General features: G+C 39.8%; 2 protein-coding genes across 3 annotated transcripts; one reads left to right on the top strand and one right to left on the bottom strand.

Annotated features, from left to right (window-relative positions):
- Positions 1-364: 364 nt before the first annotated feature.
- Positions 365-13,050, bottom strand: LOC125461233 (uncharacterized). 2 transcript variants are annotated; one of them, XM_048549752.2, is made up of 2 exons: positions 12,301-13,050; positions 365-797 (listed from the first exon to the last, which is right to left on the bottom strand). In XM_048549752.2, the coding sequence occupies exons 1-2, from the start codon at positions 12,683-12,685 to the stop codon at positions 592-594; spliced, it is 591 nt and encodes a 196-aa protein (XP_048405709.1). In that variant the 5' UTR covers positions 12,686-13,050; the 3' UTR covers positions 365-591. The 2 variants fall into 2 exon arrangements, with proteins under 2 accessions (XP_048405709.1, XP_048405708.1); XM_048549751.2 differs by having other exon boundaries at positions 365-702.
- Positions 12,959-18,751, top strand: rh50 (Rh50-like protein). The gene has a single exon (XM_048549744.2). It carries the CDS (start codon positions 14,204-14,206, stop codon positions 15,632-15,634), a length of 1,431 nt encoding a protein of 476 aa, XP_048405701.1. The 5' UTR covers positions 12,959-14,203; the 3' UTR covers positions 15,635-18,751.
- The last annotated feature ends 503 nt before the right edge of the window (positions 18,752-19,254 follow it).

The raw sequence follows: 19,254 nt of genomic DNA, 5'->3' as shown, positions 1-19,254 counted from the left end.
GGTCACCCATTCCCTTCCTTCTTCAGGTCCCTTTATCTATGGTGTGACCACCTCCCTAAACATTCAAGCCACAATGCTCTGAGACTCACAGATGCTCCACAATGCTGTTGAAGCTTTTGGGAGCTGCAGCTGGACACACTTCCTGCACACATGCTGGCTCCAGGCACTGGAAAAGTGCCCAGCCTCCCACATGAGTTGACCTAGTTGAAATGTACGGGATCCTGAGGGGACATGTCTGGGTGGATGTGTAAAGTGTATTTCCTCTTGTTGCAGAATCTAGAATTAATTTAAATCATAATTTTAAAAAAAGAGCATCACACATTTAGAATAGAGTAGAATACTCTTTATTGTCATGTGTATTCAACATAAAATGCAGTGAAAAGTGTGTACTGCCACCGTGCATAGACCCCATTCACATTAACTTGGAATGAAATTTTAAAGAAAGATAATTTAAAGAGAGTCCAACTTTTCCTTCTCCATGCTGCCGCCAGAGTGCCGTTCCAGGCCTTCCCAACCCACGCCATGCTGCTGAGAGTGTCCCACTCTGGGCTTCCCAGTCCACGCCAGGCCTTTCCATTCCAGCTGCAGGCTTCACAGGCTGACTGACCGACTCGGTAGCTGCACTGTCTCTGAAGATGCTGCCGGTGCCACCGCTGCCGCTGCTCCCGAGCCCATTGAAGCCACCTCTTGCCAAAGAACTCTCTTTATCAGGTAAGTTCGAGAAAGAAGAAGGAAAACAAAATGAAGATGAAGAAGACAAGCCCAGGCCTGTGAGCCCATAGCTGCCTGTTCTGCTGCTGCAGAGATTTAAAACAGAGATAGGGAGAAAAAAATCTATCAGAAGGTTGGGAACCTTTGGAATTCCCTTCTGCAAAAGGCATTGGATGCAGATCCTTTAAATATTTTCAAGACAGCGGCAAATAGGTTATTGATGAATGATCATCTGGTGAAGCAGAAATGTAGATGTGAATTTAAAATAATATCAGCCATGATCTTACTGAATGGTGAAATAAGGTCGAAGGGCTGAGTGGCTTACTGTTGTTCTTTGTTCATTATTTGTATGTTTAGGATTTAATCAACTTTGTCCTAGTTCAATTAAATCAGAGATCAAAGACTTCTGTTAGCCAAGAGTGTTAAGGGATAGCAAATCAAGATGGGTAGATGGATTTAAGATCCAGCTCTGTAACATACTTGTTAAATAGCAAAATAGATTTGATGGCTTACTTTTGATCTTATTTTCCTCAATAAACTACACCTTTCTTAATTTTTTGACATAAATATATTGTATTTTGTTCTCATTTTATAGTCAATCATCTGTAACTTTTGTTTGGGGTTATGCATTGGCAGAACCCTTAATGATATGACAAAAACAATGCCGTTCATGTTGATTCCTTAAAACAGCCACCAAATGTATGGTGAGAGATCAGGAGCAGCTCATGGTATTTTTCGCTGTCTTTCAATTTTAAAGTTGTTACCAAAACTTTTTGTTTATGGCTAAGCAGGCTAACCTTGTCAAGTCTCCATTCCATAGTGGGTTTATTTCAGGAGATCAATTTTAATGTATCAACAATTGACACAATTGTAAATGATATAGCTACCTTAAATTAATCACATCATTTGCTACCTTGTTAAATCTGTTATTCTATGCAATGTTTGCTATCAATCTGCTGTTAATGATAACATAATTCACTTGCATTCAATTCAATAGAACAGTTTGCACTTTGTTAAATTAGCTACTTTGTGTAGTATCCACTATTTTGTTTTTGACTCTCGTTTAGAGTCTCCTGCAAACCTCATTAAAAGACTCTAAACAAAGCTCCTGATAAATTTAGAGAGAAAAGTGTGTTGCCTAATCCAGAGAAAAAGAGCAGAGAGGCTTAGCATTCAAATGCACAAGCCTTTTTAAGTGAGAGAGCAAAAACAGCCGTAAAAAATTATACATACAATTTTATATTTCATAGAGAACAACGTATGACAGCAAAGAGAAAATGCTAAACAATATATTAGAAGGGTCTGTTTGTGTGCTGTGGGACTGTATGATTCTATATATTGTTGGTTACAGTATGGGTTAATTATTGTGTGGTTTTGGGTGTTCAACTTTGGAAAGGTATCGAGACCATCAGGAGGGTACATACAAGATTAACAAAAATGATAACAGAGCTGTTGAGCTTTATTTATAATGTGAGCTAATGGGTAATGAGGATTTTTATTAGAACTGAAAAAATTCAGAAGAACTGTAACAGCATTGTTCAAAATTGTGAGTTGCATTGATTAGGTACATAGGAAAAACTATTTTCATATTCAGTGATTCTGTAACTGGCCGGCATAAACTTAACACAAAAATAAACACTGCAGATGCTGTAAATTTGAAATATTTAAAAAAAGCTGCTGGAGATAACTAGCCAGCAGCATCAAGGAGAGAAGATTGATAAAAAAAATTACAGATGATGATGACTCTTCTCATATAAATTAACTTTTTATTATCAAGGGAATAAAGAGAAGTTAGAATTTTTTTTGGTGGCTGAAGGATTATTAGCAAATGGAAGGCATTGTCTGAAGAGTGGAGGAAGCAAAGTACATGAAAGCTTTTAGAAGAAACTGCATAAATATTTGAGGAAAAAGATCTCAATAAATTAGATTGTTCTACCTGAAAGTAATGCAGGTATGATGGGTCTAAGCCTCCTTTTATGTAGTTATATTTAATAGTTCCATGGAGCAAAGAGGTAGCCACATGAAGGCAGCCCCAAAAGATCATGGAAAATGTCTCTGTGATCAGAAGGATCTGCCTGGCTGGAACATCTCGGTGCCTGTACCACCAGCAAGTGTGAACTCAAGACTCCATTTTGGTTCGAACATCAGAACCCCAAAGCACGCGGGATACTCAGCTAATAATTTCTAGGGCCTCTGACATATCTTTTGCCAGTTTCCTCAAATTCCATATTTTGTCCCTCCTTTAGCATAGTTTATTTATTTCATTCTTTATTTATTATTGTGGCCTTCATCTAGCTTTTTCACCATTTCAGGAGTTATCTCCTTTTCATTTTCTTCTTAGTTATTTGCAAGCACTATCTCACTCCAATGGCACCCTGTTACCACTGTCAATTGAACCCTTCACGACACACTAACTCAGAGCCTGTTACCAGTGTGGATGAAGATATTGCACCAGTTGACACAAAAAAATTCAAATGGAATGGAAAAGTACGTCCCCATTCCCTTGTACAGGCTGCAGGGAAGTCAATTTCCAATCTCATGGATATTTACTGAACTATCCAAAGAATTCACTACCTTCAACTGCAGCAACTTTGAAAAAAGATGCTCTCTTATTTCAGATGTAAACAGATTATAAGGCAGTTTCATTGGAGTCTTTATGCTTCTTAATTTACCGCTTGCAAAGCCCAGGATAATTAAGTGTTTAATCTTTCTGCTCTTCAGCAACACAGTCTGTAACCCTAACAGCCAACAATATATGATTAAAAAGGCCTGCATTCTGATGCTCAATGTTTGGGCTGGTTTGCACACTCATGAGAATTCTTGAGATTGAACCCACAGTGGGTGCTTTCCAGGTCATGACTGTTTAGGGATGAAGGCCATCTGAGTTGCAACAGCCCATTGTACCAAACCAACAGCCAACTTCTTCACAACACTGACCCTTTTTCAGTACTCAGACACAGCATCAAATTAGAAAATAGTAAAGCACACATTTCCCCTAGGAAAATGCAGCAATAAAAATACTTCTGTAAAATCAGTATGATATTGCAGAAGTTATCATCTGTCCTCAGTGTGATATTTTTGTTCAAGGTATTTGAAAAGACATTTACACTATGTAATGTTTGCAGTTAACAGGAAGATTGCAATTTTGTAATAGCCTTGAGTTTCAAAGGAGAGAACTTCAGCCAAATAAATGAATAACTCTCAATGCTATGAAAGTAGAAGATGAAATTCCCACCCAAACTAGAAATTTCATTGAAATGTAATTGAAATAAAATTGGCGGAAATATAGCCATTAAAATATCAAATTCAAAATGAGATCCACAGATCTATTTAAGTCTTGTGTCTTATCACTGCAATTCCCAAGATGTCTAGGTACGCAGTACATCCTTACATTTCCAACAGTATTGAAGTTTTTTTTGGTCCCTTAATTGTAATCCAGAATATCAATGGGATGTTTGAATGAAACAAAATCTTATTGCTCAGTTTCAGAAGGATATTTCCTACGTTATTGGATTCATGCACTGTTTGTACGATCAGTCCAATTCTTCCCACCTTCGATTAGAGCTTTCTTTAAGGAACCTAAACAGGTACCTCATCCTTGCTATTCACTAGACAGTTCAGAAAATGCTGCCAGTGAAGTGGTCCAGCATTTGCTTGGACCTCCACTTGACTTTTGCTGAGGTGCCAAGTCTGAAATTAGACAGTGTTTCATAGAATCATACAGCGTGGAAACAGATCCTTTGGTCCGATTAGTCCACACTGACCATGTTCACAAACTAAACTAGTTTCGTGTTTCTGCTTTTGGCCCATATTCTTCCAAGCCTTTTCATGTACTGTCCAAAAGACTTTTAAATGTTGCAACTGTACCAGCATCTACCACTTCCTCTGGCGGTTAATTTCACATACTTACCACTAAATAAAAATTGCCCCCTCTTGTCCTTTTTAAACCTTTCTTTTCACACCTTAAAAATATGCCCCTTAGTTTTGAACTTCCCCACCTTAGGGAAAAGGCCTTTGCTAAGTCACTGCATCTATGCCCCTCATGATTTTATAAACCGGTATAAGGTCACCCCTCAACCTTCTATGCTCCAATGAAAAAACATCTCAGTCTTTCCTATCTATTTTTTATAACTCAAAACCTCTATTCCCAGCAACATCCTGGTAAATCTTTTCTGAACCCTATCCAATTTAATAATATCCTTCCTATAACAGGGTGACCAGAACTGTGTGCAGTACTCCAGAAGAGGCCTCACCAACGTACTCTGTAACCTCAACATGAAGATCCCAACTCATTTACTTAAAGATCTAAACAATGAAGAAAAGCATGTTATATGCTCTCTTAACCACCCTGTCTACCTCTGATACACATTTCAAAGAATTATGTACCTGAACTCCTAGGTCTCTCTGTTCTACAACACTGCCCAAGGCCCTACCTTTAATTCTAAGATTTTGGAGTAGATCTGTAGCTTGGGTTGTGGATGCTGAGGTTGGGTGGTTCGCCGAGCTGGTTTGTTGTTCCGTAGATGTTTCGTCACCATGCTTGGCAATATCATCAGTGCAGCTGCTGATGAAGCGTCGGTGTGTCGGACCAATACTCACTCATCTCAATTGACTTGGACAAGGAGAACCACAACTTCAACTGGGACAACACAAAGATCTTGGGACAGGCTAGGCAGAGACAAGTACAAGAATTCCTGGAAGCATGGCATTCCACGAAACAGGCTATTAATAAACACATTGAACTCGACCCTATATACGTTCCAGTAAGGAGGAAACCTGGAAGTGAGGCAATCCATCACAATCGACCCCAGAGTTTAAAAACCAGGTGGAAAAGCAGACCGGTGCTTCATCGTAGGCTGCACTGAGGATGTTACCAAGCACGGTAACGAAATGTCTGCTGAACAACAAACCAGCTCGGTGAGCTAACCAACCTCAAAAACCTACTTTTAATTGTATAAGTTCTGCCGTTGTTGGTTTTACCAAAATGCAATACATCTCTCCTTAGCCCGTTAACCCAATTGATCAAGATTTCTTTGTAATCTTAGATAACTTTCTCCACTGTCCACTACATTACTAATTTTGGTGTCATCAGCAAACTTAGTAACCATACCTCCTATATGCTGATCTAAATCATTTTTATAAATGACAACAAAAGTGGATCCAGTACCAATCCCTTTGGAACACTGCTTGTCATAGGCCTTCAGTCTGAAAATCAATCCTCCATTACCACCGGCTATCTCGTACCGTCAAGCCAATTTTATGTCCAATTGGTAAGGTCACCCTGAATCCCTGTTATGATGTTATCAATTAGTCTACCATATGGAAATCCTTATCAAAAGCTTTACTAAAGTCCAAGTAAACAACATCTACTGCTTTGCTCGCATCAATCTTTTTTGGCTTCTCCTTACAGCCTTTCTTAAATAAAGGCACAACAAAAGCCACTCTCCAGTGCTCCAGCACCTCGCGCGTGTCATAGGTGAAAATACATTTGTTAGGGGCTCTGCGATTTCCTCTCTTACATCCTGGGATACACTTGATCAGATCCCGGAGATTTATCTACCTTTTATGTTTTCTAAGAACTCCAGTACTTCCTTGTCTGTAATGTGAACTGTTTTCAAAATATCAATATTTATTTCCCTGAGTCCTGTAGCCTCCATTTCTTTATCCACAGTAAAAACTGACATGAAATATTCATTTAATATCTCTCCCTTCTCCTGAAGTTCACTACAAAGGCAACCTCATTGATCTTTAAGGGGCCGTACTCTCTCTCTAGTAGCTCTTTTGCTGTTAATTTGCTTGTAGAATGTCTTTGGATTATCTTGAACCTTATTTGCCAAAGCTATCTCATATCCCCTATTTGCCTTCCTGATCTCCCTTTTAAGAATGCCCCCTCATGCTCTTTATACTCTTCAAAAGATTGTACTCTTAAAGAGATTCATTCGATCCCAGTTGTCTATATCCAATATATGATTCTTCTTTATTCTTGACTAGAACCTGAATATCTTTATTCATCCATTGTTCCCTAATTTTACCGGCCTTACCTTTCAGACTAATAAGAACGTAATGCCTCTGAACTCTCATCATCACACTTTTAAAAGCTTCCCACTTGTCACTCGTCCCTTTACCTGCGAGCAGTCTATTCCAATTAACTTTTGAAAGTTCTTGTCTCATACCATTAAAATATGCCTTAGGTTTCCCTCTTCACAGATTGTGCCTGACCTGCTGAGTAGTTACAGTAGCTTTTGTTTTTGTTCCAGATCATGAGAAAGTTCTGGCAGGTTTCTTGAAGACCGCTGAAAGTATTAATCAGTTTACGAATTGAACTAGTTAATACATGTGAATATTGTTCAGCAAGATTTATTGTGTAAAGTACTCATATAAAGATAAATCACATTGGTTCAAAACTTTCCTTCATTTGAATCAGCTCAGATCTGTTTAGTATTTCCTTTTGTAAGTGGCTGTTTTGTTTACATAGGTCATGTTAGAAAGGAAGCTATAGAATAAAGTTATACAATGTGACATTGACCTAGAAATACATTAAAGAAAATTTCCTCCATTGACTATGTTAAAAAGAGTATTTTTAAATTAATAGACAACTTTGCTAAAATAATAGGCTGCAATTTTCTTTTTGTTCACACATGGGATATAAAGGTAAAGGTAAAGTAATGGGGCATTTCCTACCATACAGTAGGGTTGCTGTCTTATTAGGGTGGCTTAACCTGAGCGTCACAATGCCTCAGTTTAAGGGGAAGAGGTTAAGAAGGCAAGTCCTCATGGTAACTTCAGCCAGTGTTGTTGGGATCACTCTGCATGACAAATCAGCCTTTCAGCCAATTGAGGAAATCAACCCCTGATGAAATATGGATTCCACTAGTAAAGCCAACATATGATGCCCATCCCGAAAATGCCCATGAAAAGGTGAGTTGCGTTCTTGAACCACTGCAGTGTAAGTGGTAAACCCAGGTGGTGCTGTGGGGTGGTGCATTCTCGGGGTTTGACCAAACTGTGATTTACTTTCAAATCACAATGGTGTTGTCTTGAAGGGAAACACAATGGTGATGGGATTGTAATGTGCCTATTCTCATTGTTTCTCTAGGAATAAGCATTTACGAGTTTGAATACTGCATGTTTTAACATTTTTGTGTATTGACACTGTGCAGTGCGACTTCATTAAGTGTTCACATTAGAAACTAGAACTTTAAACTGGATGCTGAAAAATAGCATCTTAAACTTGATGAAATTTTTCAATTTCATTATTTGACATTTGACATCTTATGGTGTTAACAAATAAATATAAATTTCATAGCTGTTTTGCATTAACTAGACAATTTGGTGTAAATCAGATTACAATTCTCCCTATTGTAAATGCCAAAGCACACACAGGTGTCTTCACTATGATGGGTGCCATCATTTAAATAAAAACAGAAAAGGCTGGAACTAAACAGCATCTGATGGATTTGATTGGTGAATCTTGCCAGACATATTATTTACACCAGCTACAAAGCCACATCAGGTAAAAGCATGACAGATAAAGTGAACTGAAACTTTTCCATTAAGCCTTTTCCATTATAACATCAAATGAACAAGACCTGTATAACTGATGTGCTCCATGAATTTTACTGTGTTTCTGAGAAATGAATATAAAATGAGTAGGTTGGAACATTGAAAATGGTGCAGGTGTGGGTTGTTTGGCCCTTTACACTGGCACCACTATTTAAAGAGGTCATGGCTGATCTTCTACCTCAAGGCCATTTTCCTACACTGCCTCTATGTACCTTGATGTATTTAACAAGTAATTGATTATTCATTTAACTGGGAATTGCCTAATTCAATGTATTTGATTTTAATATTTTATAGATATTTGCCCTCGAGTCAAACCAAATACCTTAAAGAGAAAACTATAACAGCCCGCCTATATCTAAAGTTGTGTATCTTAGCATTAAGAGCTGATATTGCTCTCTTAAGTATGCAAATGAAATATGTTGTATCTTTTAACTCGTTGGATTCCTTTTAATATTTACTCAATCAACCACACAGGTACAAGGAGAAAACTGCTAAAAATATGAAAATACAATTAGAGATTAAACAGTAATTTCAGTATGATCTAGGATGCTGGAATTACCTTCTGTGTTATTATACATGAGTTCTTTTTATTTGTCGATACAGAAGTTCTATCCTGGTATTTGAAACTTTTTTTTTGTTATCAACCATGAAGCTTTCCTTTTCAACAATTGAATTCCCTGTCAATGTTTAATCATCTAAGCCATCTGAACACATCCAATGAACCAAAGCAGTCTTTGGTCTCAAAGGTCATTATTGTTCAATGATGAAAAAAGATGACTAGCTGGCAAGTTCCTTCAGGAATTGCAAGCCCAAATGGATCTGTTGAATTATAGATTAGATGTTTCCAAACAGTCTGTATGTGAATTAGGACAGATAATTATCCAATGATTATATGCCAAAGGCCATTTAGGGAATTCTGGCTCTTCTTCAAATGACCTGAAATGATTTACACAATCTACAGTGAGTTCACACCAAAATCAAAAGAGTACCATGTACATGTAAACCGTCATTTGTAAACTTGGACAATAACAATTTAAGCATTGATGCTGAAATCTTCCAATAGTAAAATATATATCTGTGAATAATTATGCGCAAAAGTTTAACTCTGTATTGATATCAAATGGAGGCAATTAATATAACAATAACTTGCATTTATATAGCACTATTAATTTACTGAAATGGTTCAGGATGTTTCACAGAAGTGTAATCAGACAAAAAGGAACATCAAGCCAAAGAAGAAGGAGACATTTGGATAGCTAGATTTAAGGAATGTCTTGAAGGAGCAAAGGCAGAGAGGTTTGGGAAAAGAATCACAAATGTTCCAGAAACTTGTTGGCTTCACAGCTTGAAGAAACATGTGCCAATATTTAAATGTAAGAAATGGGGTTTGCACAAGAAGCCAGATTAGAGGAGCAGAATTCTTGGAGATCTATAGAACATGTTCCTTCAAAACGTAGTTATTGTAAGGGGCCAGTTTTGTTAGTGAGTGATCCTTTAAATTATTTTTGCGGCCATCAACCACATTATCATATAATAAGACCTGCAATTGTACCATCTAGGCTGTTGTGTACCACAAATTTGCACAACTTAGCAGCAACATTAATAATAGAGTTGTATGAGTCTTTAGAGATAGAGAGGGAGAGAGCTAAGGACAATTTGAATGTAAGGATCGGAATTTCAAAATCAAGCCACTAGTCAACCAAGAACAAATGTATATCAGCAAGAACATTTTAATTGGATGATTGGAATTTGGCACTTGTTAGGATATGGGAAGCAGAATTTTGAATGAGCTTTAGTTTGTGGAGGGTAGATAAGTGTGAGACGACCAGGTCCACAGTGAAATATTTGTATTTGAAGACAACAGAAATATGAATGAAGGTTTTTGGCAACAGATGAACTAAAGCAGGAATGGAACGTCGTATTTCAGAGGTGAATGGGTTTTCTGATGGAGAAGATATAGACTAGAAGCTTTGCTCTAGGCGGAATAATGTCAGTCAATTCAGTTCATTATGAAACAATGCCCAGGAGGGAATGGAATTTCGTGGCACCTTTGCACTATGGGGAACCTAGCAACAAACGCTGGTAAAATTTAGGTTATTTTTCTTATCAAGAATACAGAGAATGGTATTTTGTTTCATAGCCTCAGTTAGAGCCATGTATCATAGGTTCATCATCACGAACCAATCAGCTCACCTGTGGCTTTTTGCACACTAAGTCCAGCAGCAATCCTTTTGATGCCTAGTCAGGGGTTACTGTAATAATCCCCAGCATTTCTTAATTAAGAACAGCATCCAGGTTCTTGAGGGATTAATTCTGTCTCTTTCAATGACTTGGTGAATTATCCAACTGCCATGCAGCGCAGAATAAGTTAGGTTTGATCCCTGATCTGCACTAAATTAGTGGATCTTAGCCAGAGCATATTATACTTATTCAACAATCATTCACTTGCTTAGTTTGGGGAAGCATAAATAACTGGGTTCTACAGTATTAATCACCATCTGCTTACCTCTGCTGAACTGTGCATGCTTGTGGGAGCAGAAGCAATGAACTATATTTGCAATAACACGTTGGCTTTAGTGCAGAAGTAAATCCTGAGACACGCAACAGAGGAACAGATGAAAAGACAACAAACTTTATGGTTTACAGAAACTGCTGGAGAAACTGAGCAGTTCTGGCAGCATCTGTGGAGAAAAAGCACAGTTTCCAGTCCAGTGATGCTCTTTAGAGTTGTTTTTAACTTTTGTTTCAGATTCCAGCATCAATAATTCTTAGTTTAACTTTTATGAGTAGCTAGGTACTACTAAATGGTGTGGAGCTGGAAGAATACAGCATGCTGGTCAGCCAGCGTCAAGGGAATAGCAAGGTCAGGGTTTCGGGTAGGGACCCTTCTACAGAACTTCGACTTTCCTGCTCCTCTGATGCTGCCTGACCTGCTGTATTCCTCCAGTTCCGCACTGTGTGGACTGTAACTCCAATACTAGTTCTTGCTGTCTCCGAGGTCAAAATGGTGAGTTTTAAGGCAAACGGGGATACAGAAGAAGAAACAAGTGGAAAGTTTTAAAGCAATTAATCCAAATAGTAGCATAGCAGTGGAATACTAAGGGAATACTGCGTTTTTAAACGTTAGAGATAATAAAGAACCGTAAAAATGAGCACCATTTTCTTTCATTAGTTACAAAATGGAAGATCTGTCCTTATTCTAGTTTTTCTATGATTAGTAGCATTAGTCACCTCATTGCTGTTTTGCGGACACTTGACTGTCATCAGTAGTCGAAGAATTCTGTTGCATTTATGTGGCACCTTATCACATTACCGGCTTCTGTATATGTGAATGGATTATTTTTTGAAGCGCAGTCAGCGGTGTGTGCGATAGCCAGAGGGAGTGGCCAGTTTGTACGTAGAGTTCTCAGACCGCACCGAATGGTGGCGGCTCTATAATGCAACATTTGTTACTGTTGTATACACCTTAGTGTATCTGTTTATAATGTGCAGTCTTGAACCCACAGCTTTCTAACCCTAAGAACGCCATCAACTGAGTCAAAGTGAAACGCAGTAAGGGCAGGAGGGTTTTTTTTAGTCGGGGGTGGTGGGAGGTGGTTGCTCCTCTTAGCCCTGGAGAGAATTTTAACGTACAGGTGTTGGAGGACAGAGCCTGTGCAAACGAACGAGGGTAGAAGTAACCAATTAATAGAATATGGTGGGCTACTGGCTGATGCGGGCTCTTGGATACGTTGAAATTTGGGAAAGGTGGAGGTGAGAAGGATGATGAGACATGTAGGGAGTTGAAACAAATTATGGGTATGTCTGTGGACGGCAGGTGGGATTTACGTCACGGTAGAGGAAGGTAAGACAGAAAGGAAGTAATTTTGATGATGTAGGCAATAAAGACTAATTATTCTTAATTTGCTCATAGTCTGGCGTTTTACCCAGCAGGAACAATACCAGTCCACTAAAATTAATAGCTATAAAGCAACGGAGATCCCACGCACAATTGCCGTCGCCATATATGTACAGTACGCTCCATACCTGTGGCTTCCCAACATTCGGGCGTAATGGGAAAATTATTCTTGTGGGCTCTGAAATTGATATCGAGATTAACAGGATGCTGAAGTTTATAATTAAGTAAAACAAAGAATCGCGGAATCTGCTTCTCTGTCTGCAAATGCCGCCAGATCTGCTGAGTGACTCCAGCGATTTCTGTTTGTGTTTCAAGTTTACAATAGTCTGGCTCGCACGGGAAAGGGAGAGAGAGGGGAGCGATTTCGATTGGAACTGAAATTCGTTGATGCAAACTTCGTATTGGAGGAGGGACTTGTGGTCCCGATTTGTCTGTCACATTATGTGGGTCTAACCAGACAGAAATGATGAGATCTAGAAAAGTGAAGGCAGCGGGATAGTTTGATGTTATCATATAGCTATCGAAATGGACCCTTTTGGAAATGAAAAGATGAGCAATGCAACAAATGGAGTCAGCGATCAGGAGCCCTGAAGATCGTCATAGTAGGGAACAATCCTTTGTTGTCATACAAATTAAAAAGCCTAGACCCTTTCGCCAAGAGTAAATTGGATGTAATTTATGGTATTTCAAGATTCAGTGACGTGATGCTGCAACCCTAGCAGTCAGACTTAGCAACACATGCTGGACATGAATGTTACTTTGAAACAAACTCAAGGCAGGTAGAAAGCACGTGGTTTCTCAGCACGACTAGAAAACTTGCGTGCACTGAACAGCGTATGTATTCAACTGATCTGCACTGACCTGGTGAATGGAATTAGCAAAAATACTGTGAGATTCCTTAAACTTTGGCGTTCTCTAGACTGGACAGTAAGCGACAAAAGAAATATTCCCCCAAACTGGTCGCCGAATCTCCCTAAACCACTCTCAAAAGACCTTCATTGGCCGCGAAGGGGTCCCCGACATCCTTAAATTGTGAAAGGTGCTACATTAATGCACGTTCTTCCACTGCTGTCCTCAGTGAGGCCCTGGAAATCTGTGGCTTTGATTTGCCTGCTCCGGATTCTGAACAGCACCCCATCCAGCTGCCAAGGTTGAACCCTACCCAATGTACCCACTGTACCTCAGCATTTTAAATTAAGGGCAGAAGTCTGCAAGAAACACCCAGCCAGACTTTTAGACACTCCCTGTGGAAATCTCCCGAGTTATTGTGATTGCATGACATTATTATTCCCCTTGTGCAACGAGGCCAGTTCTAGCATGCGTTACGTGATGGGAACCTGGCAGTACACCACAGAGATTTGTCAAATCCTTGCAATGCTCCAAGTAACCAACAGCGATACATTCCGGAGGCTTCGGACTTACTGTGGTCAACTTCAGCTGTCAGCTGTTACAATGCACTTCCACTTCACCCGGCGTTTCAGCCTGATTGACTGAAATCCTCCAGAAGGGATGGCAGGGCGCAAGTTGACAGGGAGAGACTGCGCGGCGATTCCACAGACATATCCGGTTAGCTCTGAGTGCGGGACTTCTGCACCGTCCGCTTCAAAGCGCCTCTGCAAACCTCTCGCCCCGTGAATAGGGAACAGCCAGCCCCGGGTGTGGAAACCAGGCAGAAATAATCTTCTGAAAAGTGCTTTGTGAATTCGAGTGTTGCACAAGACACCACTCGAAGGTTGGTCTTCGATCCCTCTTTAGAAAGTAATTTGCAGAGAACTTAAGCGAAAAAAATGCAAATAATTGATTATTTCGACTCCCCGGCTTATAAGAGATAAGCGGGTGCACTGAATGCTCAAAGTTCAAGTCACGTGCTTCATTCAATATATAAAAGTGCCTTTTGAAGTGCCCTTTGCAGCCAGTTAGCGCTCGGAGTGAGAGACAACCCCAACCAAGCTGGTGCAACGTGTCCAGTACACAGCAGCTAAGCCGCTGCAAAGTCCGTGGAGCTCTGACAGTGGCACGTCAGGGAGGGAGATGTCCGCTATACGCTGCCGGTTGCCCTTCCTTGTCATCTTCCTGGAAGGGATCTTACTCGTGCTGATTGCGCTTTTCGTGACTTATGATGAGCACACTGATTCTGCAGCGCACAGCAATGAGACAGATCACCAATACAATCAGCTGTATTCCATCTTCCCAGTTTTTCAGGACGTCCAGGTGATGATTTTTGTGGGCTTTGGACTCCTGATGGGCTTCCTGAAAAAGTACGGGTACGGAGGGATTGCCTTCAATTTTATGATTGCAGTGTTTTCCGTGCAGTGGGCTCTGCTGGTGCAAGGCTGGTTCTATCACTTCCACGACGGCAGGATTCACATCGGAGTTTACAACTTGCTGACCGCCGAAACCGCTTGTGCCACTGTCATGATCTCATTCGGAGCCGTGCTTGGCAAGACCAGTCCTGTGCAGATCCTCATTCTGTCTCTGCTGGAAGTGCCCATCTTTACTGCAACCGAGTGGATTATTATGGAGCTGCTCAAAATCAAGGACGTCGGAGGGTCTATAACCATCCACTTGTTTGCTTGCTACTTTGGTCTCAGCGTCACCACGGTGCTTTACAGACCCGGCTTAAAAGATGGGCACAAGGACGAGGGGGCGGACTATAACTCGGACAAGCTGGCCATGTTGGGCACTTTGTTGCTGTGGGTCTTCTGGCCCAGCTTTAACTCAGTTTTCGCTGCGAATGGACACGGCCAGCACCGGGCGGTGATCCACACCTACATCGGCCTTAGCTCTTGTACCTTGACCACGTTCGCCATCTCCAGCCTGTTGGACAAACGGGGTAAGATCAACATCGCTCACATCCAGAACGCTGCCCTGGCAGGCGGTGTGGCTGTGGGCTCTGCAGCCGATATGATGGTGACTCCAGCCGGGGCATTCGCCCTGGGCTGCATCGCCTCGGTGCTCTGCACCGTGGGATTTAAATACTTGACTCCCTTCCTGGCCAAAAAACTCAAAATCCAAGACGTTTGCGGCATCAATAATTTGCACGGGATCCCTGGCTTTGTCGGAGCTATTGCCGGAATTGCCACTATCCTGTTGACAACCGATGAGAGATACGGCCACGGCTTGTATGACACCTTCCCGGAGCGGGTCCCCAAGGAAGGAGATATCAAGCTGGCCGAGCTGGTCGGGGTGCTGCCTTACCTGAAGGCTGGAGGTGGCCGCAGCGCTTGGGATCAGGCACAGTACCAGGCGGCAGCTATCGGGGTCTGTTTGGGCATCGCTGTCTTAGGAGGGACCGTCACTGGCTTCATACTAAAACTCCCCTTTCTGGCTCAGCCCAAAGACGAGTATTGTTTCAATGACGACGCTTACTTTGAAGTGCCCGAGGTGGAAGGGAAAGAAGAATTCGAATTTACCAATAAAAACAGCGCGAACAATAACCAGCGCCTTAAACTTCCGGTTTGATTCCAAACTGCTTTTGTTGTGCGCCCGAACGTCGTGTCTGTACATCAGTTTCCAGGACGTGCCTGAATTTAGAAAAACACCTTGTGGTTAGCATACGTTATGCTAATTGTCAAATACTTTACCAGATATACTTATTAAAGAGAAGCCTTTAACCTGAATTGAGTTGCAAATTACTGTTTCAGGATCCACAACGCCCTAACTTCTTATAAGTGATTGAAAATCAGGATGTGCCCCATTCCTCCAAAATCATTCACAACTCCTGCACATTCTATGAGCTTTGCAAATAACACATTACTCGGAATGTGAATCAGAACATATTTATCACACTTGTTTAAAAATGATTACTGTATTTTTCCACCTACAACTTTTCGGCGAATGAGATACAAATTCACAAGTCTCGGGTACCTGCCTGTTAACACACAGTGACATGCTAATCATTAATGTCAGTCTCTGTCTACCAGCCAGGTCAAGTCTACACAGATGAGCCATTCAGCCAGTACTTGTGTAAGAGTGAGTTTTTATTTTTCCTTTTTCTAAACTGCACACTATAAGATTTTAATGAAGAATTTTAGACAAGATAATAATGAAAAGAATTTTATTTACTCTGGTTAAGGTCATGAATAGTTTTAAGAAATTCAAATAAAGTTGTTCAAACACAATGATCAAGAGTGTTCAGTAATTTCCTGCGGTAAATTATTTTCCAGCAATTTTTGTTTCAGTTTTATTTTGATCCAAATCCATAGCTTTGTCAAAGTTCTCACCTTTTCTCCCTCCTTCCCAAATGGTACAGTTTCATGAGATCTTCTTAAATATTCCACAAACACACTATTCTTAATGTGAACACTAGTATAATGAATGTTGACAGGTTGTTTAACAGCATGGGGAGGGGAACTCACATTCATGCCAAATCCTGTCATCATCTTGAAGTGAAACTATTCAACTCATTAAGAACTCAGCCAACTCAATTACCCCTAGTACCTTCACTTCCCACCCACCCCATATACTGACAGAAGGCACTTATTGCTAAGCAGCAGGAACCCTGTCCAATTTGCCAACTTACCTTCCTGGCCAGTGGTCACTGGGACCAGGCATAGAATCTCAATGACATTCGAACTGATGTCAGTGATTGCAGCACAGACTGGAATCAAAACACTTGCCTTCTTGTATTTACAACACAGATTTACTTTGCATTTAACAACTGAGCCAACAAGAGGGTGCTTTCCTTCACTGCTTTAGTTTATTTTTCATTGGCGTCTGTTCCCCTTGTATCCTGAAACTTCTAGTTCCAGCCTCTTATTTTTGTGACCTTTATTTCCTCTGTGAAGGTTGTGAACAATTGCAGCAAAACAAGTCTAAAGTATAGGTCAGTTCATTTGCCTACTGATTATGATTGACCTTTCATTCTTTCCTCTTATTTCTTCAGTTAACACTGTTTTCTTTCACTGTTGCAATTCTTCTCTGGTTTAATTCACTAACTCAATTCAAGTCAGCTCTTTCTTCAGTTTCCATTCACCCTACTTAACTGTTTCAACACATTGTTATTTTGAAACAACTTTTTGTATTTTTATAAATACTGTATCTTACTTGACAACCCCCTCATAGTTCTGGTCCACCTCATATAATTCATTCCTATCTATGTAACTGTCTTGCTTTGCTCCTCAATTTTGAGGAAGAATCAAAAGGATTTCTAAAGTTTTTAGTGTTTTTTTTGTAGTGAACACTTCTTTGTCTTAAGTTTTCCTTTTCAGATGCTGACTTTTATATTTTCCTGTCACTTTTGTCCTAGTTCTATAAATTTCAGTTCTTCCATACCATCAGCAGTAAATTAAATTTATTCTTCACCTCTTTCGCCACTTCTACTTATTATCAAGGCAATGCTCAACCCTATGTACAGAAGGTAGCCTTTTACATAGCCCTCTTGCAAACCTAGCTAGGTTTTATATATCTTGAAAGATTGTTGGTCAGCTAATTATGGAATCATCATACCTGAACTCAGATGCCCTTTTCATGCTTCTACACACACAAACTGTTCAACATCCAATTGCAACAGGCGTAAGAATTCTGGCTTTTGTTTTTGTCTCCTTACTTAAGGGATATAGTTTAACTGTAGCACTCCAATTACTTTCTCAGCTGATTTAACAAAATCAAGAATTGAAGCTGAGAGCTAAAACCAGTGCTAGCTATATAAGTTGTCATTTTTTTTTCTACTCTAATTTTCATCTTCTTTGTGATGTTATTTAATGCCCTTCAGAATGCTATGATTGATCTTGTTTAACTACTCATGGAGGTAATGCATTCCACTCTAGTAACTGTTCACACAAAAAGATTATTCTAATTTCAAACCTTCTTATCATAGTCATTACTACTAACTTACAAATAGCAAATCAATATTTTGCTTCTCGCACGTTTTCAAGACTTCAACGTCTTAACTTTCTTTGCTGTAATGAACCTAGCACTTGTTTTCAGATCTCACTTACAATGATATCTTCTTAATTAATCAATTTTGCACATGACTTCGAGGCTCTTTCAATCATTGACCCTTTGAGCAATGTAGAATCTTTTCTTCTGTGCACTTCTTCCCGAATCCCTTCTTGAGTCCCCTACTGCTTGTTTAATTTGCAGATTTTTTAAAAAAGAATTTTTTGAGCTCTGTATATCACACTTGCATTACTCTTTGCCCATCATCTCATTATCTGTACCCCCACCCCAGCACCTGACTTGCTACCTCAAGCTAAAATCTCTTGGTTGCCTATTCTTTGATCTTTGTCCTGCAGCTTTCATTATTGACAGCTTTCACCGAAAATCATAAACTTCACCCCAGTCTTCCTTTAGATTTTGTTGAGCTGCTGGCATTCTCTTGGCAAACATAATTCCCAAATCTAGAAGTTAATGCGGAAGTAATCTTGGACTTTAAATTTAATCAGACCTCCAACCCTTCTGGTTTTGCTATGTGTCAAGGTTGACAGTCAATTATGTATAAACACAATCAAATTCCTCCCAAATTTTTATGGAGTGCTGTTCTTTTAAAAAAATGAGCACCATTTTTCATAAACCTCAGACTGTATAGTTTTAATGCATATGAAATACCGACTTTTGTATAAAAATGGATATTGAAAATGATTTTTGGCATAGTGTACCAGATTCTTTGTTTTTTATACAAATTTATGTTATACACATAAGTGCTTGATAGAAGATATATATTATATATACACATGTGTGTATCTTAGGAGCTCATCCATCATAATATGTAGATTCAAGTTATAGTAGCAGGCAATAGCAGTTAGCAGTACAACAGTGAAATACAGTTGGATCAGAACAAGAGATGGTTCACCAGTTTACTAATTAGTAACCTGTATTGTGATTTGAACCAAATAAAATTCTACCCCTGCTGACTTTAATCGATATCCAAGCCTGTGCCCAGCAATATTCTGCATTATGATACATGACAAGTAGATGTAGAGTTTACCACCCTGCATTTTCTCCAACAGCTCTCAAATACTTCTGAAATTCATGTGCTAAGGCCCACTGGTGTAAGTTAAATCAAATTATTCATTATCTACTGATCTATTGTAGAAGATTGTGCATTAAAACTTGCAGAGCCCTTGTAGATTCCTTCTCAA

This window comes from Stegostoma tigrinum, chromosome 19, assembly GCF_030684315.1.
Source record: "Stegostoma tigrinum isolate sSteTig4 chromosome 19, sSteTig4.hap1, whole genome shotgun sequence".
Classification (NCBI taxonomy): Eukaryota; Metazoa; Chordata; class Chondrichthyes; order Orectolobiformes; family Stegostomatidae; genus Stegostoma; species Stegostoma tigrinum.
The sequence above is the reverse complement of the archived record's forward strand: the minus strand, read 5'-3'. Positions and strand labels throughout refer to the sequence as shown.

Excerpts from the sequence above, each read along its gene's own strand:
- LOC125461233 (XM_048549751.2), bottom strand. The coding sequence starts at position 12,685 with ATGATAACATCAAACTATCCCGCTGCCTTCACTTTTCTAGATCTCATC. Across the intron at positions 703-12,300 it reads CGAATGTTGGGAAGCCACAG|AGAGTTCTTTGGCAAGAGGT; the intron begins GTATGGAGCGTA and ends TACCTGATAAAG.
- rh50 (XM_048549744.2), top strand. The coding sequence starts at position 14,204 with ATGTCCGCTATACGCTGCCGGTTGCCCTTCCTTGTCATCTTCCTGGAA.